Source organism: Tauraco erythrolophus, chromosome 13 (assembly GCF_009769465.1).
Source record: "Tauraco erythrolophus isolate bTauEry1 chromosome 13, bTauEry1.pri, whole genome shotgun sequence".
NCBI classification, from domain to species: Eukaryota; Metazoa; Chordata; class Aves; order Musophagiformes; family Musophagidae; genus Tauraco; species Tauraco erythrolophus.
In genome coordinates this window covers 23,427,699-23,450,344 of record NC_141477.1, presented here as the reverse complement: position 1 = coordinate 23,450,344, position 22,646 = coordinate 23,427,699, and the positions used below count along the sequence as shown (strand labels likewise).

Genomic DNA, 22,646 nt, shown 5'->3' with positions numbered 1-22,646 from the left:
TCTCTATTTTTTCCTGCTTAGAAATGGTCTCTTGTGGTCTTACAAAAACCTCCAAACAGCATTTCCTCAAATGTGTCTTTTTTGATAACCCAAAGTGTTCATTCCTTTACACGTGTCTCATTCAGATGCCTCTTGTGTCAAAAAAACTTACTCCTTTCCCCACTTCCACCGTGTCAACTACGACGTCAGCAAGCGCTGTTCCTCTGTGACTTATTTCCTCCCTGAGTTTTCCTATAAATCTTTTGATGTTCATTACTGGGCGACTAGGACCATCTAGGGAGATCCTGTAACTATTTAAGCAACCAGTTGGCTGTAGTAGGATGATGCTGGGAAGCAGCACTGGGCTTCAGGGCTGTTACAGACACCTGGAACTGCACTCAGGGTGCTCACAGGAGAGGAGATGGGAGCAGAGACCGAAATCCAGGTTTCCTGCTCCCCGTGGTGGCTGTTCTGGTTCCCCACTTGAGTTTCTCTCCTGGTGGAGAGGAACTTGGGCTCGACACTGAAATAACTTGTCCTGTGTTGGGATGGGCGTGTTTGGGAATGGGGCCTCTTGAGTTCCCAAACATGAAATCCTGTGCAACACGGGGAGATGCAGCCCTGGTTTAGGATATCTGGTTTGTGGGGGTGTTGGGGTTAGTGTCTGAGAGGAACGTTTGAAGTGGTGTCAGTGTGACGTTAAGATCGGGCGTCGCTGGGGACGGCAAGCAGGAGGCACAGCTCCTCCACCTGGGACCGGGCATTTCTCTTTCTACTGTGATCCTGGAGCATCGTGAACCAGTTGAAGGAAAGTCTCTGAGTGTATTTTGCTCTTTCAGGCTTAAACCATCTGTCCTTCGCTCCCGCCAGCAACGACAAGTCTCTGCAGTTGGGCAGCGCTGCTGGCCCGCGGGTGTCGGAGAGCCCGGCCGAGAATGGCAGCGACCCGGGCAAGAAGAGGAAGCGAGCAGACGTTCCTCCAGGTGAGCCGAGTAGCTGCTCGGTGCCTGGCAGCAGCGAAGGCATCCACGTGGGTGCAGACCGAAAGCAACTGCGAGGGCAAGGTGTTAACGCGGAGGCGGGGGCAGGTACCAGTGGTGCTCTGGTACTGCTGGCAGTCAGACTGGTGTTCGTGGCTCCGTGCGTGGCTTTGGGTGAGTGGTCATGGCTGGTTCTGTGTGAAACAAGAGCAGCTTTTGCAGGTTTGGGTTTTTTTTGTTAAGCTTTGTGGAATCTCTACACCGGTCCCAATAGATTTATGCAGGAGATGGGTCAGTGTGGAGGGAGACTTCTCACTGGGGGTGCAGAGGTGGCATCTCGGGAAGGTGAACTGATCTCACGTCCCCTGTCTGAAGCTAAGGGGAGAGGAGTGGTGGAACGGGCTGGGAAATGGAAATACTGAATCATTAGCTCGCAGGGTGAGATAAATGGTCAATAAATTTCCTCCTGCTGACATGTTCTGGAGAGCTTTGGGAGTCCCTGCACTGATCCGGGCAGCAGTCTCAAGCTCTGTCGTTCCCCTCAGCAGAAGAATGCCCTGGGCACTGGCTGTTGGCTTTTTGAACGGGATGGGTCCTTCTGTGTGTTTTCCACAAGAAAAAAAATTTCTGTTGGAATTGTGTTTTGGGTTTGTGGATTTTTTTTTTTCTTTCCTGTGCAGTTAACCTTGTGCTAAGTGTTTTTTTTTTTTCCTTTTTGAAGTCAGATATGTTTGCGTTTGGGCACCTCTAGCTAAAACCTGTGCAAACAAAAAGAACAAGCGTGTGTCTCGGTGGTACGTGGAAGTAACCATGTAAGGGCATGGGTTGACCCAGCTAAATCACTGAAGAAGTTTCAAATGCTTAATTAAGCCACATGTTTGTGTGATGTTCGTGGCTCCACCTGGCTTGCAGATAACTCTGCCAGACCCTGAGTAAATAGCACTGGTGCTGCTGCCGTCAGCAGCACGATGTTGTTCTTTGCTTCATTAAGAGAAACGTCTTCAGAATGGCAGTGGAAGTTCTCTCTGCTGGAACAGACTGGCCATCTCTGTTAAATTCAGTGCCATTATGGCAATTGATACCTGCTGCATGTTTGTCCTTTGTTCATAAATCTCTTGGGAGGAATCAAAGCGTTCCCCTTACCTTTAACCTGTGTTCCTTTAAGGCCCCTGAGGGCTGTTGATTGTAGTGGATAAATCTTGGTTTAGATGCTCTTGGAAGGCAGTGTTTTCATAGACCTTGCTTCTCTAAAATGTTGTCTGCTCAAGACAGACAGAACTGGGTTATTTTTTGTGGTGTGGTGGTTTTTTTTTTTCATTTGGCTCTTTCCTATGTGTTAGGTTCAGATCTGGTTTTGGATGCTGCTACTGCAGAGCCTTGCTGGGCAGCGTGTGCCCTGCAGAAGAGTTAAGATACACACTAAGCTCTTAATCACTTTTTTCCTCTCAGCAGATGGTGGCAGAAATCTAAGCCTTGACTCCATTCCGATGGGCTTGCCAATGTCAGATCCAACTGCGTGGGCCACCGCGATGAACAATCTGGGGATGGCTCCCATGGGGATGACAGGACAGCCCCTCCTGCCTGGTATGTGAGCTTATCCAGGCCGTGCCCACCTTTTCTTTCAAAACATGTCTTTGGGAAGAAGCGATTTCAGTTGAGTTAGATAAATGCCTACTGCATACGCAAACACTAATAACCTGTGTTTGAAATGCATTGATGTTTGCAAGTGATTTACTTAGAGGCCAGTGGTTTATGATTGGTTTCAGAGGAAATGAGGATATGTGTTTTTTGATGCAAACAATGGTTATTGTGGGGTACCTCCAGATACTCTGCAGTGGACAAGCAGGAGGAGGGTCCCACGCAGAGTTCAGGAAACCAGTGATATTGGGTAACTGAACTGGAACTGCTTAAAAGGAAGAGGGGGAGGGAGATAAAGGAAAGCAGTAGGGCAGTAAAATGAATATGGCAGAAATTAATGGGTAATTCTGCTCCAGAAATGTCCACCTTGTGGTCCAGAGTACCTGTGCGTGGGTGGGTCACCCTATCCAGGATTTGTTACAGAGCTCCTGTAGGAACAGAGTGCCCGACATCCGTATTTCACAGTTGGCTTCAGGAAGATTTCTTGTGCCTTCCTCTGAAACGCCTGTTTCCTGGCCGAGGATTTGCCTCGGATCTGTTTTACTGTGACCCTGTGTGTGACACTGAACGAACAGCGGCACTTGCACCGCGTGCAAGGAAATCCGAATTAGCCAAGTGGCACAACCTGCCTAAACTGTGCACAAGCGTAGCCCCAGGTGAATTATTTCAAAATACAAAGGAAAACAAAACTCATCTACCGAACTCAAGCATCCAATCTGGGCACTGAAGGTTGTCTGGCTCCAGATCACTGTAAGGAGCGGTTGTGAAGAGAGGAATACAAAGGTGTTGGTGTGCCTTGGGGATACGAGTGGCATCATCTGAAATGATGCCAGCCTGGGATCAAAGGAAAATGCTGCCTCTGTGCCACTCGCTTCTGTCCGTCTGTGCCCTGCAAAATTAATTCTGCCCGTCCGCATCTGAAGCGAGCGGCCGGATTCAGAGGCTCTGTAGGGCTCGGGGTTGCGTGTTCCGTGGTGGCATCCCGTGGCACTGGGGCATTGCCTGGCTCTTCGGAGCTGCTGCAGAGAGCAGGGGTGGTGGAGGGTAGAGATGTTGTGCGCTTGCGGGAGGGGGTTCGTGCTGAGATCTCGCCTCGACAGCACCAGCTGGCCCTGCTGGTGCCAGTGGTCCTTACGGCTTAGCTGCTGGCGTCCTCTGCCTCATGAGCCTTCTCATAAGCCATCCAGGCATGCTGTTTCCATTTTGGTTGCCTACAGGTTTTGCTTCCCTGAGGTTCTTGGCTTGTGGACAGATGAACCACCGCTCCTTTGACAGATCTATTAAGTTTTTTTTTGGCATTAGAGGCAAATCTAAGAGCAAAATCAAAGTAAAATGCTGCTTAGGTATAGTCAGAGTGCTACCTACAGCCTAGAAACGAGTTAAGCAGGATAAGGCATGCAGCAAGGTGTTTCCTGAAATGCTTCTGTGTGTTTTACCCAGAGTTACTCTGGCACGTCCATAGCTGCTGAAATTGGTACACTTGCCTAGTGCAAGGTGATGCCCTTGACCCTGTGCCACAAGCTGTCTGCACTGCTGAACTACATAATGAAACCGAGCTGGGTTGGGTTTTACTCTGTTTCCATATGCCACGGATTTCTTCATGTGGATAAACCTTACTGGGGGTGTTTTTGACACTAGATGGGAGATGGTGTCTACAGAGTGGAAAAGGAAGTAGTTTATTTGAACAGAGGAAATTTATTTGGCTGAGGCAATCAACAATGAGGTAGTTTTTTAAAAAGTGGTTTTAAGGGCACAAATCTAAAGTTCTAGTGAGTTGTGTTGTGATGTTCCCTCTCTGGTGTTGTTTATTCAGCTGATCTTCTCTGGCACACATGGGGAGAGTACTCTGTGTGCCATCTGAATAAACAGTTACTGTGAGCCCATACCACTACCTGACTCTCTTATTCTCCTCCCTGTTTAGATTTTGATCCTGCTCTTGGGATGATGACTGGAATCCCTCCAATCAACCCCATGATGCCGGGCTTGGGGATAGTCCCACCTCCCATCCCTCCGGACATGCCTGCTGTGAAGGAGATCATTCACTGCAAAAGCTGCACTCTCTTCCCACCGAACCCACGTAACCATCTATTTATGTTTTGTCATGTTTCTGCCTGTATGGGAGTGTGGAAGGCTTTGGGCTCCTGAGATCTTTTGCTTGAAACAGGCTGGTAGATGTGCTCGTTCTCATGTAGCACCTCAGCAATGCCATAGACCTGCTTGGTAAAGTCGAGCGCGCCGTAGCGAGGTGTGTGTTGGGAGGAAGCTGGGAAGGGGAGGTGGGAAGGTAAAAGGAATGTGTGTTGACAAACCCGGCTGACCTGCTCTGCTTTCTCTCTTGTTGTTTTTTTCAGATCTTCCCCCTCCAGCAACAAGAGAGAGGCCCCCAGGATGCAAGACGGTGTTTGTTGGAGGGCTGCCAGAAAACGGGACCGAGCAGATCATCATGGAGGTGTTTGAGCAGTGTGGGGAAGTCATAGCTATTCGGAAGAGTAAGAAGCATTTCTGTCATATCCGCTTCGCTGAGGAGTTCATGGTGGACAAGGCACTGTATCTTTCTGGTAGGTGTATTTCTGTCTCAGATTGCAGCCCAAAATTCTGGGGCAGGGGTGTCATGACTTCTTAATAGTTATCATGATAGGCTTTGCTGCAATTGGAAGATTTGTGTTGTGCCAGTTCACCTCTTTTTCTGCTGCTATTGCATTTCTGCTTAAATATGAGAAAACAGCTCCTGATAGGAAGGATAGCAATGCTTCGTTACCTTGGGTACCGCAGACCTCTACAAAATACTGGGATGAGGTACGATCAGAGGCCATCTCCATCTTACCTGGATAAGTGTCCAGCAGATGCTGTAGATGATGCTTAAGGGTCCTACAAAAATTGGCAGTTGCTCTCAATCGCTTGTTAATTGGATAGTGTGCTTGACTTTCATCAGTATTTTTTCCCCTGTTATTCATCAGAGCTGAAACACCTGAGCTGCTTTTGCCTTGGGAGCCCCTGTTCTGCATCTGTGGGGTTTTAAGAGGTTTGTTTTGTGGGGGACAGAGACCTCACGGCTGGTGTTTGCAGACTGAGCGTTTCCAGCCAAGCCTGCCTTTGCTGTGCTGGTTACATCTGCCCTGAGCAGCCTGGGCTCCCCACCTGACTCTGCCATCTACCATTCTAGAAAAACACAGTAATACTTTGTATTTCCGTGCTAAAATCCTCCAAAGCCCACGCTCTCTGCAGAGAGATGAGATTGTTGAGATAAGTGAGGAAAACACTCTCTGCTGTTTAAAATAGTGGGAACTTTTCTGTAGCCTGTTCTGAGTGACCGAGCATTGCTTCTCGCTAACATCGAGTTGGGCTGGCAGTGCCCCGTTAGCAAGAGCTGTGTCTGCAGTGACCCCTTGCACAGCCAGTACAGCCCCTGTAGCTGTAGGTGTTCTCTGCGTATGGTCCCTCCTGCCCGAAGCCGTGGTCATGTGCAGAGCCGTCGGTGTCCTCCACACGCAAACCTTGTTTCTGGGATGTTCTTTGCACAAAGTCTCTCCGTAGTTCAGGCTTTGTTCCAGGCACCCTGCCTGTGCTTCTCTGGTCACGGCGGAGAGCCCTCTGGCATGTTTGATGGGAAACTCCAGAAAAGGAGTCCTGCAAACCGTGCTGGTGAGAAGAGTTCCCAGACAGTGGACGTGCACGTTTGCTGACCTTATTCCCACTCCCATCAGATGATGGGGGCTGTTCCAAAGGTTACCACCATCCGTCTACTGCCCTCCTGGCTGGGTCTCTCTTCTCATTCCCCCCTTCCCATCCCCAGCTGCTGGAGTTTGTGAAAGTGTGGAAGCAGCCGAGGCAGCTCTGCCTTCCCCTTGTGCACAGCTGGGCTTAGTCCCACAGCCCGAGAGGTTAGGTGCAATTCAACAGTTGCTATTTGAGACCCGATACGTGCTGGTGTTTAGAGGAGCAGCAGCCCACGTGAGATCTCGCCTAGCACGTGCAAAACACAGGCAGATGGCAGCAAACCCCCTGACGATGGTTCCTTTTCCAGCGTCGCTCTCTGTGCACTAAACTGTCTGGTAAACCCTCCTGTTCAGGGGCTTTCTGGCTCTGTAGGAATGAGAGGTGGGCACTGGTGGGTGGTTGGAGCCGGAGGTAAGTCACCTGTCCTGTCTGAGCACTGTCATCATGCCAGGCTATCGCATCCGGCTGGGCTCCAGCACTGACAAGAAGGATACCGGGCGCCTGCACGTGGATTTTGCCCAGGCTCGGGATGATCTGTACGAGTGGGAGTGTAAGCAGCGGATGCTGGCGAGGGAGGAGCGCCATCGCAGGAGGCTGGAAGAGGAGCGCTTCCGCCCGCCCTCCCCACCTCCTGTCGTGCATTACTCCGACCACGAGTGCAGCGTTGTCGCTGAGAAGCTGAAAGGTCAGTGGTTCCGTGGGCTGCGGCCGCCCTCCTGCGCAGATGCTGGGCAGAGGTTTGTGTTCTCCAGCAGCCGTCCTGCCCAGCTGGGGTGATGGTGCCGTTAGATCTGGCAGAGCCCGTTTGAGACTGAGCCCTCAGCCCGCGCGCAGCAGCTCTCCCAGCCACCTCTCTTTCACAATTGTCTTTTTGTAAAAACAGACCCAAACTTGAGTACAACAGTTTCTTCCAAATCATTTTTGTTCATGTTCAAAGGACTAGTGTAAGTCCTGAGACCTTCTTTGAAGCTTAAGACCCATGTGTGGCCTGACTTGGAGCTGGAGGATGTTTTCTGTCATGAGAGAGTACATCTGAACAGGCATGGGAAGTGTTCCAGTAGGCTTCTGGCAGTTGGTCCTCCTCTTGTCACGCCTTAACAGATGGTTTGGTCCATCAGCTTGATGTTAGACCTGCCTTCCTTTGTCTAGCCTGTATGCAGGTAACGCCGTGCTTCCAAGAACTGTGATAGCTGCCCGCAGTAAGGTGGCCTTTGAAAGAGAGCAGTGCCAGGGGAAGGATCCCAAAGCTGCGCAGGCAGCCCCGTGCTTCCGTGGTGTAAAGGTGTCTTTTCCTGACGCAGATGACACAAAGTTCTTGGAAGCCATACAGACCTTGCTGACCTGGATAGAGCGTGGAGAAGTGAACAGGAGGACTGCCAACAACTTCTACTCCATGATCCAGTCGGCCAACAGCCACATTCGCAGGCTGGTGAACGAGAAAGCGGCTCATGAGAAGGAGATGGAAGAAGCTAAAGAGAAGTTCAAACTTGCGCTCTCAGGGATTCTGGTTCAGTGTGAGTAGCGTTTCCGCGGTGGATGTTGGTTGTCTGTTGTTGTAGGGAAGATGCTTAATTCATAGAGTCTGGAGAGGCCACACGAAAAGGGCTCCAGGAAAAGAAGTAGCAACTGCTTCTGTGCAGCTACAGTTAATTTGTAAGCAGAGGTCGTTAACTTGGCAAAAGTTTCTTGTTGTGCTTTTTATTGGAGCAAGAGTCCACATCAGAGGGAGGAGAGAAGGGATTCTCAATTTTTTTCCTCTTTTAATTATAGTCTGTTAGTAGTTCTGTCATCTTTTCAACTCCACGTCTGTGCACAGACAAGGTAAGTTCCTGGTGATCTGGTGCCTGAGCCAAGTGTAGAGGATTTATTCGCCAAAGGTAGGATCCAGCAGAGTGTTCCCAACGCCCTGTTCTCAGTCACTGGAACTGAAAACCAGTTACAGAACAGCATTTCCAACCTGGCTCTTTCAAATCCCAGTACTTTAATAAACTATGAAATCAAGGAAGAGGCATGGGCTGTATTTGTTCCAAGATGTGATTTATAACAGTTCCTCAAACAATTCATTGCCTCTTACACATCCTTTCTTTAGTAAGTCTGAATATTATTATTTTTCCCTTTTTTTTTAGTACTTTTCAGAGTACCTTCTCCACAATTGTACTAAGTCTCCTTGAGCACCTTGACTAGGTTGCGAACATTCTTAACTTCTGGGTTTATATTCAATAATTTTGACTGCTACTTGTTTGATACTTGATTTTATTTTTTTTTTAATTATAACTATTTTTTAAAAATTCTGTTCATGGTAAAAAAAATATGGGCACACGGTCCAGAGGGAAATACAGTAAGCACTGCGGAGTAAGTAGTAATAGCCAGTAGCATGCAACGCCGCTCCATAAACCCCCGCTGGTATCTCAGCTGCTCTTAGGTTGATCTAAGTAGAAGAGAGTTGATTTTATTTTGCAAGAATTATGCCTACTACAACATCCCAATTTATTTAAAAAAAAAAAAAACAAAGACAAAAAAACCCAAACAAACAAAAAACCAACCAAACCAAAAAAGCCCAACCAAACAAAAGCCCAACCACACACACCCCAAACAAACAAACAAAAGATCGGGTAGATGTGCTTGCAGCTGTTGGGTGAGCTCCCGTCCCAGGAGAGAAACTTTGTATTTCCAAAAACCTTTGCAAATTTGCTAGAAAAATAGAAGGAATAAACCTCAGGAACAGGAGAGGTTGATGGCTGATGCTTTTCCGTAGCCGCAGGGACGGGATGCGGTGGTGCTCGGGCTGTGGCACTGTTCCGTGGGATGGCACCTCCTGGGCAGAAGAGCACCCGAAGTGCCACCTTCCACGGCTGCACTCCACCACCCTGTTTCAGAGAGCCAGCGCCAGCTGGGCGTACCTGCTAGGCTCCCCGGCAGCGTTGCGCAGCGTATTTGGATATTTTTCAGCCCAATGTGTGCCAGCCTTTTTTCCCAGTTGAGAGCAGATGCCGTTCTCCCGGTTGACCGTTACTCTGTGAGCGTTTGACACTGTCCTGGAGAAGTCCACGCTTCTCCTTCCAGGCACAGAGTCCCTTTCCTGAGCGTAGCTTCAGCGCCGTACAGTGTTGTAAGAAAAGGTTAGCCAAACCACCTGCCTGATTCCACTTTTTTACTCCTTTACTCCTCTTGTTCGCCCTCTCTGGATGATATTTGGCTGCTGATTTGATACTACAGTCGAGCAGATAGTGGCCGTGTACCATTCTGCCTCCAAACAAAAGGCTTGGGACCATTTCACGAAAGCTCAGCGTAAGAACATCAGCGTGTGGTGCAAACAAGCAGAGGTTGGTAATTTTTTTTATTGTGTTAGATCCTCCAGCACGGTCTCTTGCTTGTCAGGACATTGATTTTAAGTTTGCGCGATGCTCGCGTGGGTGGCACCACCTTAACTCACAGCGTGAGGTGGGGATTGCTCGGTCGTCTCTCGTGTTGCAGGTAACGAATTTCCTCTTGGTGTTTGTGCTGCCAGTAGCGATACGGTGCCATCTGTGCGCCGGCTGACGTGGTGCACAGTGAGAATAATTATTGATCTGCCTTCTGCTGCTTTTAATGTTAAAGCAAGAGGGGTTTCTAGAGGGATGTTAAAAAAAATAAACAGCAAACCCGAAGTGTCAGCCGAGATCTGTTTTACCACGTTTTTATTGACAGACTTGAGAGGTGGAAATAATTGCAGCTGGCCAGTCTGGAAAACTTGGGGAGGGTGTTGTTGTGTTTGTGTGTTTGTCCCGTGCAGTGCCATTGCCAGGGAAATGCAGGGTTTAAAGGCGGCGACAAGGGGGAGGTTGGCAGGAGAAGGCATGCCACTCCAACTGCCCTTCCTGCAGGAGGAAGAACAGTTCTCAGTCCCTTATCTGGTCTTACCAAATCTTACTGGATTCAGGCACAATGTCAGAAAAAATAAAGCTGAGGTAAAGACAGCCTGTCTGTTGGGAAGGTGGGTCGGTGGTGTTCCCAGGTGCCACGTTCCTTATTACAAACTCGGAAGACGCGTCTGGCTCAGCAAAGCCAGAAGTCGCCTTTGACCTGTCAGAATATTTAACATTAAAAGTAGATCTGGGCAAAGCTGGCAGGCGTCACGGCCAGGCTGGCTGCGTGCAGGCCACCTGCCCGTGTAGCCACTGCCTGAGAAAAGTCTGGAGGGTTGGAGGCCGTCTGGGAAAAAGCAGATGATTGATCCTTCACAGTGTTGGAAAGCTCCAGATGATTCTGTTTTCCTGGGAGGTTTCCAGCTGTGATCTCCCCATGGGACTGCACTTTTGGGACTTTCTTTCCAAATCCCACTGGGTCAAACCTTTCACAGTAGCTGAAGGAGGAGCTGTTGTTTCGTTTTACACCTGATGAGCCAGATGGAGAGTCTGAGATAATGCCTCTGCTTTGAGCCCTAGCGCTCCTCTCCTCTCCTGCTTACTGAGATTGCTTACTATGGCTGGGGTGGGAGCACTCTCTCCATTGGAGCTGTCTTTTGTTCCAAGGTAAGTTCTCCCGATGGGAAGAGGCTGTGAGACCTCTGGTGAGACCTCTTCCAGGAGTACTTGCTGCTGGGCTCAGCCCGCTGGTCTCCCCCAGCTTAGGGTCTTCTCTTAAAGGAAGGTGGACCCACAAGATGCATCATCTTGGTACAGCTTTCGGCAGAATTTAATCCTGTTGGTCACCACGTTGGAGAAAGGCCCAGTAGGCAGCTCAGGGAGTGGGTCTGGGCTGGAGAGTCGTTAGGCCAGGCCAGGGGTTTGTTTTTATCAATGGAGGCTTGAGGTGGTCTTCCCAGGCAGGTCCTATAGCTGCAGGCAGCTCATGAAGAAGCTGTGGAATCTTGAGACCTGGTGAACCACCACCCCACGGTAGCTCCCAGCCAGCGTATTCCCTTGCTTAGGAAGGGTCTGGCTCAAGTATTTGACTTCTCTAAAGCTTTTCCTCTCCTCTCCAGGGCTCGTCCTTGGTCAGGGTGCTGGTGCACCGTGGCACAGCTGGCTGTGCAGCCCAGCCACGCCTGGCCCCGCTGCGTGCGTAGGTGGCCGTCAAACACTTTGCTACTTACTGCACTTCTAATAGTTGAGCTATAGCTGGAGTTATATATGTATTTCTCTCTATATAAATGTTACTAGTATGTCATGCACTTTTAGGTGTAATGTAAAATGTCGCTTACCTCGTTACAGGTGTCAGATGCTGGGTAAGGGCTGTCTCAGCCTTGGGGGGTAACCTTGAGAGCTGTCCCTGCCCGGCCATACAGCCGAGCTCAAGGGGCTCCCAGGGGGCTGCACGTATTTATAGTGTCAAGTGATGGGCTCAAAGTCAAACCCCCTCTGGGGTATGTGCAGGGGTGCAGCTGTAGTGCTTTTAGTTTGGTCTGGTCCCAGCTCAGGCTGGCACCGTTGGCTCCTGAGAAGATACAGCCTGGCACAATTTCTGACGGTTTGCATGGCAGGGCTGACTTCGGTCAGGCATACGTGTTGGTGGTGGCTGAACCGAGGCACTGAGCAGGAGAGCGTGGGGCAGGAGCCTGGCAGGGAAAGGGCAGGGCATAAGGATGCCAGAGATGGGTAAGGGTGGCACAACCCTGAGGTGTGCAGGGCAGGGGCCAGCACTGGCAGTGGAGAGCTGCTGCTCCAGATGTGTGCTACGAGCAAGGAGACCCGAGGTGGTGACCCAGGGTACGAGGGTGGGCAGTGCTGGGGGTAGCAGAGGCGTGTGGATGTCAGGCAGGGCAGATGAGGGGAGAGGGTTCACCGAGAAATACGCTGCGGGCACGGCTCGGTGTCTGCCCTGGGGCAAGGAGTAGAAGGGAGATGGAAGAGTCAGTAATACCAGTAGCATTGACTGACTCCTGCTGGATATTGTCCTTGATCTAATAGTCTGTGCCAGATTTTTTTTTTTTAGTCATTTCCCCTTGTATCATGGAGTTGCATTTTGCAGACTTAGATTTCAGCGTCTTTCGATCCAACCAGCCTGTTCCTTGTAATCTGTATTCAAAAACATCTCTACTTTCTGAACCTTAGGAAATTCGTAACATACATAATGATGAACTAATGGGTATTCGAAGAGAGGAGGAAATGGAAATGTCTGATGAAGAAATAGAAGATCCTTCAGAGATGAAAGAAACAGAAGAATCAGGTAAAATCACTTTTTACAGCTCATAAACAAAGTACTTGTCTCTTCAGTGGCTGGGAGCTACAGAGCAACTGTGTGCTGGGGGAGAGCACCCAGGGACTTCTTGCTCCTGATCCTTTGACTTTTGGTCTCTGCCTGCCGCGTTCTCCAGCGCTGGTGTCGCAGGTGGAAGCCCTGAAAGAAGAAAACGACAGTCTGCGCTGGCAGCTGGATGCCTACCGGAACGAGGTGGAGCTGCTGAAGCAGGAGCAAGGCAAAGCGAGCAGGGACGAGGACACAACCAAGGAGCAGCAGATGAAGCTTCTCCAGCAGGCTCTGCAGGGCATGCAGAAGGTGGGCCTGGGCTCTTCTCTAGCTACAGCCTTGCGACAGGGGCAAAGGGGCTGTCATGTGGAGCAGAAACACAAGCAAAGGCATTATGTTTTTCAGTGGGATCAAAACTGGCAAATGGGAGCAACTTTCTGTCACTTCCAGTGTTGCCAAAAAACCCCAAACCACGCAACATTCTAAACAGTGATTGTGTGTGAGCTGATAAGTCACAGGGAAAGAATCCATAGCTTATGGATTCCTTGTGTGCCTTTTGCTTGACCACACTGTGACTTTTGAAGCACTGAGTCTGTGCTTCCCCGCCCCGTAACCCTGTGAGATCCCGGTTACCAGCACGCTCTGTCCCATGTGCTGACCGTTTGTACGGCCAGAGCGTGAACCAGACTGGGGCAGAGGAAGAGTTGGCTTTCACGTGGGTCAGACCTGCAGCCTGGCACACAGCACATGCATTGTTCCAGGGACAGTGAAGGTTTGTTGAAGATGGAATGACTGCCCTGTGTTTATAAAGCCATGTTTTTTTTGTATGCTGATAGGCAAAGATGTTTCTAAGGCACGTTGTAGAAAGGATTTATTCTTCTTGTGTACTTAAGCCTTTTAGTAGTTCTGAATATGATCTGTCTGGTCTTCATGGAAAAGCCTTTACTCATTTTATTTTCTTTAAATAGTAGGAGGTGAAAGGCAGGTTAAGAGCTGATTTTATCTTTTCCTTTCCAGCATCTTCTGAAAGTACAAGATGAATGCAAAAAGAGAGAAGCTGAGCTAGAAAAAGTGAGAGAAGACAAACTAAAAATAGAAGCGTTATTAGAAAACCTGAAGGAGCAGGTATGTGCTGTCCCAGTGCGTCCTTGTTGTTCTCAGTAGTAAAAGCAGTCCCTGGATTTCATGGTCCATCATGAGCACAGCGAAGGACAGGGTGTGGAAGATGCCTGGCCCTGGCTTAGGAGCAGTTGGCTTTGGAAAGCAGGAAAATACTTCCTGCCAAATTGGAGGATGTACATCAGTAGTGAACTTGCTGATTGCTTCATGTACCAGTGAGACAACCTACATAAGCAACTGTATAAATAAAAGTTTGTCTCATTTTATAGCGTACAGCGATATTGCAGCTGAAATGTGTTTTTCTGCAACCTGGGCTTTAGAAGAGAAGAAAAAAGGGTCTCAATTATCTAACATTGATTTTTAGATTTGCGTTTTAGGGATGTGTTTTGTTCCAGCCTCCATAAACCACTATTGAATTGAAAGCTTTTGCCAGTTTTACAATATTCTTACGCTTGCTGGATTTGTTCTAAACATACATACATACTGCTTGTTCTCAGGTGTGATATCCACTCTCTTTTGATTGTGGACCCATGCACGAATCTAAACTTCATCCTCTCCTCTATAGCACAGACACAATTATGCAGGATAGGCCAGAAACAGTACAAGCACTTCTCACTGAGGACCATAGGGCCACATGCCAGGTCTTGTCTCGGATTTTCCATCTTTGACCCCAGGTTTTCGTGCCATGAGCTAGGGAAGACAGTGAACGTCTTTCTAGTATCTGAAATGGCTTTGTGTCGCAGTAATCTTGAGTGCAGGAGCTTCAGTGCCTGAGCCCGAAGAACAGAAGTAACAGCCTCTCATCAGTAATCTTTCCTGTTCTTCACCTGTTCACAGCAGAGCATAGCAGACGAAGAGGACAAGGAGAGAGATGCAGCGGATTGCCAAGGGAATGTAAGTCTAAGAGTTTCTTCTCGGCTACTTGGAATATCTTATTGAGGGAAGTAATGACACGTCGTTGTGAAATGAGCAGTTTTTGGTGGGGTGTATAAGGGTGGCACAGACAGACTGTCTTTAGCTGCAAATCAAAATGATCAGGTTATCCCTTGCTAGCAGCTGCTGGCTGTAAGAACAGCAGGCGTTTGCAGCACTGAGGAGTAGAAAAGGGTTTTGCTGTGCAAGATAATCTGTTGCACTGTTGTTGCAACTGACCTTCAGAAATATCTGTCGGACCTCCAAGAGAAGGCAGTCAGTGTTTCCAGTATAACACTGCTGGCTGAGGGGCAGTCCCTGCGTCAGCCTGAAGCTGCCTCCGTCTCCACCCCGCAGACCTTTACGTTCTCGCACTGCACTGGCGTAAGGAGCCAGCAAACCCGAGGGACCATTTAATTCTGTCTCCGTTACTGGCCCGAGTCCAGTCCGTTTGACTAGTGACTGGAGGCTGTTTCCAATTATAGCTGTCTGTAGCTCTCACCACTGGAATTCCACAGAAAACTTAGGAATAATAGAAAGTCCTGCTTTTAGTGCACCCACCAAGTCTTTGCATCACTGGCAGTCTTGTGTTTATTTTGGGGGTAATAAATTATGCAAAATTCTGTTTTGCTTCAGTACCACAAACTGAAGTCAGGGACAGTCTGATCTTAAACCCTCGGCAGTTGTTGGGTCCTTGGTTAATCATATTGCCTTTGTTTAGACATCTGAAAAATAAACATCTGCATCTAAAAAATAAACATCTGCATCTGAATTAGTCACTGCAAGGCATTCCTTCTAGTCTGTTTTCCCTTTCATTATTGATAATAAGGCTCTTCTAGAGCAGCCTCTTACCAGTGACCAGGGCTGGTGGTGTGTTTTGTGGCATCTTGCTTGACTTCATGGGCTTTTGATCTGACGTGGTAATTCAGAGGCAGCAGCGTGGCTGTAACTGGGCTTTGTTGGAAGCGAAATGGGCAGTAGCTACAGCAGCACAGCCAGTGCAGTGACTCACAGAGACAGGAAAACAAAAACACAGACTGTGTGGAGTCTGACCGAGCTGCTGCTCCATGTGCAAGAGTGCCTGCTGTGCTGCTGGTGCCTGCACTGGTCCCTGTGGGTTGTTTTGCAGGAGAGCAGTGCGTCCAGAGTTTGTGTGTGCAGCCAGGAGAAGGAATGTCCAGTTGAGAAGACATTGAGCAACAGTCCTGTGAAATCTGAACGAGAAGTTCTGTTAGTTGGTAAGTTCTTTTGATGGGCTTGGTGACGATGCTGGAAGCCTGAACTGAGTGGGACTGACCTCAGGGTGGCCTCACAGCTCCCGCTGGCCGCCTCTTGTTCCTTTGGTTATGGAGGTGGGAGTCCTGGAACCAAGGAAACCCTCGAGCTTTGGTGGGGTGAGGGTTTAACCTTGTGCGTTGCTCACGTGGAAATCTTGTGCTGTGCACCTCTCAGTCAAACCCACACACATCTAAAGGGGCCTTTTGTGTGGTGACAGTCCGGGTCAGCACGTTCTGGAGTGCAGTTTGTCTTCTGGGAGGCATCACTGAGGGTAGTAAGTTACAGAGGAGGGTCTGTCTTCATTTGGTTAGAGCCTAATCAGCCTTGTGGGACCCTAAGCAGTGTCACAGGCTCTCGGACTTTAATCAGCTGGAGCGTCGCAGCACCTCACAGTGTGGATGATGTTTGTGGACCCACGCAGCAGGAAGGCACACCATTGGGTCAGGCATGGTGTGCCATGGACCACGAGCAGATTAAGCTCTTCCAACTCTAGAAATTGTAGCCAGAGAGGAAGGGAGGATGGAGAAAGGTGGCAGGGAGAGAAGGCTGGGCTCAATGGAATGAGAAGTATTGCCAGAATTTCCAAGTGATGGCTCACAAAGGGATTGGTGATCTCTGATATACACCGCAGGTGTGTCTGCTACCCTTTTTATTTCCTTTCCCCTTGCCGATTTCCAGTAATATTGAAAAATAACCCAACGTGGCATGCTACGACATCAAAAATAAATCATTTATTGTTATCCAGATGGACCTGTTTGTGCCAGATCATGATTTCTGCATTGAGAAGGAAGGGACTTTGGGGCAGACCAAAGGCACAGCGTTTTTCTGCAGATGGTGGTCAGAAATGCAAGTCACTCTGTTTGACACAGTCCTGGCCGTGAGCTGGAAAGGAGTCCCGTTGCGACAGGGTGCGACCTGGGGGGGTTCTGTTTAACTGAGTGCTGCCAAACCGTTGGGATGGGACACACGTGCTGCTGCTGCTGTCCCCGTTTGCCTTCTGTCTTTTCCTGCTCCCTGACCTTCGATGGTCCAGCTGGAGGAGAGGTCTGTTTCAAGCGCTGACCCGCTGCGTTGGTTACCTGTTGTGTCCTTTGCAGCCCACGAGCCAAACCTCACTATACTTGAACCCCACACTGCCCAGTTAGATCCCTCTGTGCTGTGCCAGCAGTGGCAGAGGGCTGGTGTTCTCAGCTGGCTCTTGCCTCGTGGGAATGACATTTGTGGTGTTCCTTTCTCCAGGAATAATTTCAACGTTTCTCCACGTGCACCCGTTTGGAGCAAGCATAGAGTACATCTGTTCCTACCTGCAGCGTCTGGACAGCAAAGTAGGTGTCCCAACACTTCCAGTTCCCTGAGCCAGCCTGGGTGGGATGCTTGTGCCCCGAGGGTGTTTGGTCTGTGTGGCTGGTAAAGAGCTTCGCTCCCTCCCTGGGGACGGTGCGGGGCTGGGCAGTAAGAGCTGGTGTCTATTAACTGCAGTGGTTTGCTGGAAGAGGGCAAGGGAAGGGGTGAACTTTCTAAAAATCACAGAACCATTTGGGTTGGGATGGACCTTTGAAGATCATCTAGTCCACCCCTCTGCCAGCAGCAGGGGCATCTTTCACTAGATCAGGTTGCTCGAAACACCCCAGCTTCTAGCTTAGCCCTTTTACGGCTTAACATTACCCTAAGCAGAGGGTTGAAGCTGATGTTCTCACTGCAGGTGTTCCTGCGTATCCTGCCTGTCGTTCAGGAAAATGCTGTGATGGTAGCTGTGTCTTGCAGCAGTGAATTCCATCGTTAAAATCTCCATCTAAAATGTATTTTTGTTTATTCTGATAAGTTGGCTGCCTTTGTTTCCATTATCCTTATGACCACCAAAGAAGAGAGCAAACAACCCGCCTCCTCCCTGCTGTTTATTGTAACATCTGCCATGCCACTGTTTGGATAGATTCTCTCTAAACTGAACAGTCACATTGTTTTTGTGTCTCCGAGCACTTTTCCTCTATTTCTGGTCGTGTAGCCCTTCACTGAGCCTTTTCTGTCTCTGCTTTGATGCTGTCAGCGCAGTCATGTTCAGGAGGGCGCTGTGCGCTGCAGAAGCACAAGCACTGAGCCCAGTCCCCGCTGACGGGGTCTGCGCTGGGGGAGGGTTGGAGGCCGGGGTGCAGGGGTCCGGAAGGGCAGCAGCAAGAGCAGTGCTCATGTGTCTTCCTTGGTACAAGAAGAAGCTGCTGTTTCCTGCGGTGTTTCTGTGCATCGCCGCCTTCGGACTCCTTATAACTGGGAGGAGGGACTTGAACTGGGGAGGGACTGTGCTGTGCAAAGGCTTTTGAAGGTTCAAGGAAACAGCATCTCCTCTGCTCTACTGTTCTTTGGTCGTCTTCCTTAACGTGCCCCGGGGCAGGAGACTTGCCAGCATGGGAATCGTCTCTTGCGAGTGGATCTCTCAGCTGCTTTTGTTTGTGACTTACTGTTTAATTTTCCCATTTCTAAGAAAGTGCCACTCGCTGGCCTGTGTGTTCAGGCTCACTTCAGCCCTTTAAAGGCATCTAGTAGTTTATCTTCTCGTTCTGAGTTTGTCTGAGGCGAACAACTGCCTTTGTTTTTCTTTGGAGCTTCTAAAGAAATGCCATCATGTCATTCCTCAGACTTCTGACACTTCCTTTTTGGGATCGACAGTGAGGAAAAGGTTTCTACAATAGGTGTAGTGGAAAAAAAGCCCTGTGAAAAGTGCATCCTTTAACCTCTGCAGCTTTTATTGTTGGCAAACGCGTCACCCTGCTGACTTGCACAGGTCTTTTGTGCCTGGTCGCTTGGAAGGAGGTCTTCCCCGTTGTTCTTCAGGTGACATCTCAGCTCTTTTGTCTCCTTCTTGGTTATTGCAGGTATTAGTTGGGGTCATGGCTTTTAACGTCTAGCAGATATCTGGGCTTGAGGTGGGGTAGGAGTTGGGGGAGCACTTGAGAGCAGAACCTGGATTTTTGAAGCTGCCAGCAGGAAAGGAAGAAGAATGTTTCCCTGTTCCCTGCCCATCAGCCTCACCAAAGTGGCCAGCAGACAGCGCAGCAGTTAAGGTGGGAGCTGGTTGGAAGCCATGAAGCAGTCCTTACAGAAGCTCTGCAGCACTGTGAGCGTCGCAGGTGCTGGGCAGTGTAGATGATGCACCTCCCGGGGTGTCCACTCCCTGTTTCGTGTCTTAGGTTGGACCTCTGCCTTACCAAGCCCATCGCCAGCCTGCGCTGCTGCTTTCTCTGTCTCTCAAAAGTTGGACCGTTGTTTGCGCTGACTGCAGAACAGCGCGGTGACAAGAGCACATTGATCACCTGCAGATCCATCCTGCAAAGTGGCTGCTCTTGGTCTGTGTCACACCTTGGGCACGTTTTGAAAACTTGGGACCTGCAGTTGCTGCCGAAGGGCTTTCAGAGGAACGCACTCGCGCGCTGATGAAGGCTTAGCAGTGAACATATTTTCCATGTGTGTTGTCTTCCCGGTGGTAATGGGTGCTCTGCGCTCTTGGAAGTAGAAACCTTTTCTCCCTAGCGAAGTGCCAGCCGAAAACTAATTCGTGCTGGCGCACACAGAAAACAAGGGAATCAAAAGAACGATGCGACGCCTCTTTGAGAAGGTCGGAATCGAAGGTGAGTTTGCAAGGACGGTAGTGGAAGCACCTCAAGATCATCCTCTGGAAAATCCAGGTTTGTATCGGCGACCATGAAGTGGGATCAGGCTTGACGCCACAGAACGGGGAAACTGAATCCGCCGTGGCAGGAGTGAAAGTGAAACGTCATCAGGAGGAAGCGCGGCGGGGGCGCACGGTCGATAGGTGCTTGGCGTGGAGCACAGCCCCTGGGAGTGCTGCAGCCACGGAGCTGCAGGCTCGGAGCTGTGAAGGGAGTTAAAAATACAGACGGTGGCTGCGGCAGACCGACAGAACGTGTAGGGAGGATGTCATGTTGTGCTGCGCTGTTGGAAAATAGCCATGTTTTTATCCAAAAATACACCCCAATGCCCTACCTAACCGGCAGGTGGTGAGGTTATCGTGCAGGGAGCTCTGAACGTATGTCAGAGCAGTCCCAAATGCACAGCAGGGCCTTGAGTTCTTGTGAGTATCACAAACTTTGAATTTTTCTGCTGCTGTCGGAAAACGGTTGCAGGTAATCGAATGTCAGGTAGGCACAGCCTTTGCACTGTGTCTTGAAACTGTGAAATTGCAGCATCTTAAGAGTTTTTTTCATGTGCTGAACTTTAATTGTGTCTAGTAAATGCCCGAGCAGTCAGACTCACAGGCCTGCCCACCTCCGTGCCATCGACTGCTGGTGCAGCTGGGGCGTGTGGGGCGAAGATGCTGGCAGCCCTGTGCCCCGCTGGCAGCCCCGTGCCCCGCTGCAGCGCCTTTAGTTTCGGCTCTCCCGGGCACAGCGTTGAGAACACGCGTGACTCTGCCTGTGTTTTCAGAAGTGGGACTCAGCTGTGCGAGAAAACCGTGCAACACGTCGTGTTTCCTTCCGCTCGCTGTGCTGCGGAAGCTCAACGCCGAGCGCACGGGCTGGGAACGTGGCACCGGTCACCTCCAACAGGGGCAGAGCGATGTCGTGGGGCTGCGCCAGCACTCGGGTCCGGTTAGGGCGGGAAGGGAGTGGGTCGTTGTCCACCGTGGGTCACCACCTGAAACAGTCTGGCTCGACGAGCCTCTGGTCTCACCTGCTCTGGCAAATCCATCCACCTGCTGCGTTTTGGTTTCTTTTCTGCAGCTGTGTGACCTCCAGGTTTTGTGTCTCGGCTCCGTCTGAGCAGCTCCGGTGCCGTTGGGGACACGGCAGCTGCGCTGTAGGTGGATGTTTGTGACCGTTCGGAATGTCACGATAAATTCCTCGTGTCCCTGATTTCTGGACCCAACACCTGAGCTCTCTTCCTGCAGCAGCAGCAAAAGCACTTGCTGTTGTTACATCAACGCTTGGGAGTTTTTAATCCATTGTCTTGTGTTTTGCAGTGGAAAAAACTTTTACTTCCAGTGTTTGTTATATCCGCAGCCGTCTCACTCCGAAGCGTGACGGTAGCCCGACTCGTGCTGTCCCAGGGCTGTTGCCATGGGTGTTGGGGCAGGAGCCCAGGGAAGGCCTGGGTGTGCTGCAGCAGTTCAATGTGTTTGAGCTTGGACGTCACCAGTCGTTACGGGGCTTCCGTAACCAAAGGTGTCTTCATTGTTAGGACGTTTTCCTTCTGTTTTCACAGATTTGCACTGCGGAAGTAGAAGTTCTCATGACTCGACTCCAGAACACGTTCAGGCAGGAGCTGAGTGGGGTTGGGGCCAGCCTAGAGAAAAGGTGGAAGTTTTGTGGCTTCGATGGATTGAAAATGACTTGAGCTTTGACTTGAAGCTGGAAACAGCAGCACGATACGTACGCCGAGAAAATTTGGGATGCCTCTTGCTGCTGTTCGTCGTGATGATCTTGCACACCTCACAGGCTCGGGTGGGATAATGTGGAGGTGAAACTGTAAGACCAGAGCAGCACTGGAGGAGACTTCAAGTTCTGCAGCTTCTTTGATCAGTTATTTGTTAACGGGCAAGTGCTGTTCAATATATTTTGTGAAAAAAGCTCCTGTCTGATATTTTTAAGCGTGTTGACAATATGTTTTGCCAATGTCGTATGTGTTTTGTGTGCCCAAATCTCTCATTCTGTACCTTCTTTTTACTGGTAGAACAGCCGTAGCCTGTCCCCTCGAGCAACAACAGAGGCGTTTTCTGGTTTCTAGAACCACCAAAAGGGAGAAAAAAGGAGGGGGGGGGGGGGGGGGCATTTTTTTAGCCATTTCTATGATTAAAAACTGAGGTATGTTTGAACAGAAAAAGATTTAGATGGCCCAGAGTTCTCGGAGCCAAACAATTTGTTCTTTTTCATTCTGTTTTCTCTACTAATGGTTTAACAGTTAAGAGGACAGCGATGTCACCGGGAGCCGGGGGTGATTCCGGCAGTGCCACTGGTGGTCCGTGCATTGCAGAGTCAGCCTGTAAATAACTCGTTACGGGGGAAGGGTGTCTCGTTTTCTATGGATCTGGGTGGAGCAGACAGCCTCCATCAGACCTCTCTTTTAGTACTGGCTTATCACCAAATTTCTCCGCTCGCTTTGCTTTGGAGACGGAGCTTCTGGAAGTGCTACAAGCAGCACAGGGGTTCTCCTGCTGAATCTTCCCGAAGGCTGTTGCTGTGTTCTCGGTAGATGCCCGGCTGCTCCCCAGCCCTCTGCAGAGGTTGGTGAGGTGTGGGGTGAAACGCCTCAGCCCACCCATCCAGCCTGTCCACATCCCTCTGCAGAGCCTTCCTTCCCTTGAGCAGATGAGCACTCTCCTGCCCAGTTTAGCGTTGTCCACAGACTTACTGGGGGTGCACTCTGTCCCCTCCTCTAGATCCTTGGTGAGGATTTCAAACAGAGCTGGCCGCAGTACTGAGCCCCGGGGAGCACCGCTGGTGACCAGCTCCACGGGGATGGTCAGCTCTGGACAGTCAAAATGCTCTGTAACACACCAGCCCCCCCCTCGCCTGTCCCTGCTGAAGGGGTTACAGCTGTCCACTGCAGAGCTCCAGCTGCACCAGTTGTCCCACCAGGTTTCTGTGATTGTGACTGTCGGAGTTTTCCATCTGCACAATGGCTCTGTGCGTTGGTGTAGCCACACTTCAGCTGGACTCTTGATCCCAGCACCTTCTGGGGAGAGAAGCCCTAATTCTTACGTGACTGTTCTCAGACACGGCTGTGGTTTCTGACATATCGACACCCCTTGTGTCTTTGCTGCCATGTGGATCCTCCATCTTCTGCCCCAGCCGAGATGGCCGAGGTGCTGCGTGCGTTAGTCCTCCTGCTGCAGAGTGGGAGTTG

At 50.1% G+C, this 22,646-nt stretch overlaps 1 protein-coding gene across 2 annotated transcripts; it reads left to right on the top strand.

Moving 5' to 3' along the window:
- Positions 1 to 818: 818 nt before the first annotated feature.
- ENOX2 (ecto-NOX disulfide-thiol exchanger 2) lies at positions 819 to 21,553 on the top strand. 2 transcript variants are annotated; one of them, XM_086619661.1, is made up of 14 exons: positions 819 to 962; positions 2,412 to 2,543; positions 4,519 to 4,674; positions 4,949 to 5,155; positions 6,766 to 6,999; positions 7,616 to 7,828; positions 9,531 to 9,637; positions 12,347 to 12,461; positions 12,610 to 12,791; positions 13,500 to 13,607; positions 14,439 to 14,495; positions 15,643 to 15,751; positions 17,031 to 17,116; positions 21,006 to 21,553. In XM_086619661.1, the coding sequence occupies exons 2-14, from the start codon at positions 2,447 to 2,449 to the stop codon at positions 21,135 to 21,137; spliced, it is 1,803 nt and encodes a 600-aa protein (XP_086475787.1). In that variant the 5' UTR covers positions 819 to 962; positions 2,412 to 2,446; the 3' UTR covers positions 21,138 to 21,553. The 2 variants fall into 2 exon arrangements, with proteins under 2 accessions (XP_086475787.1, XP_086475786.1); XM_086619660.1 differs by having other exon boundaries at positions 2,409 to 2,543.
- The last annotated feature ends 1,093 nt before the right edge of the window (positions 21,554 to 22,646 follow it).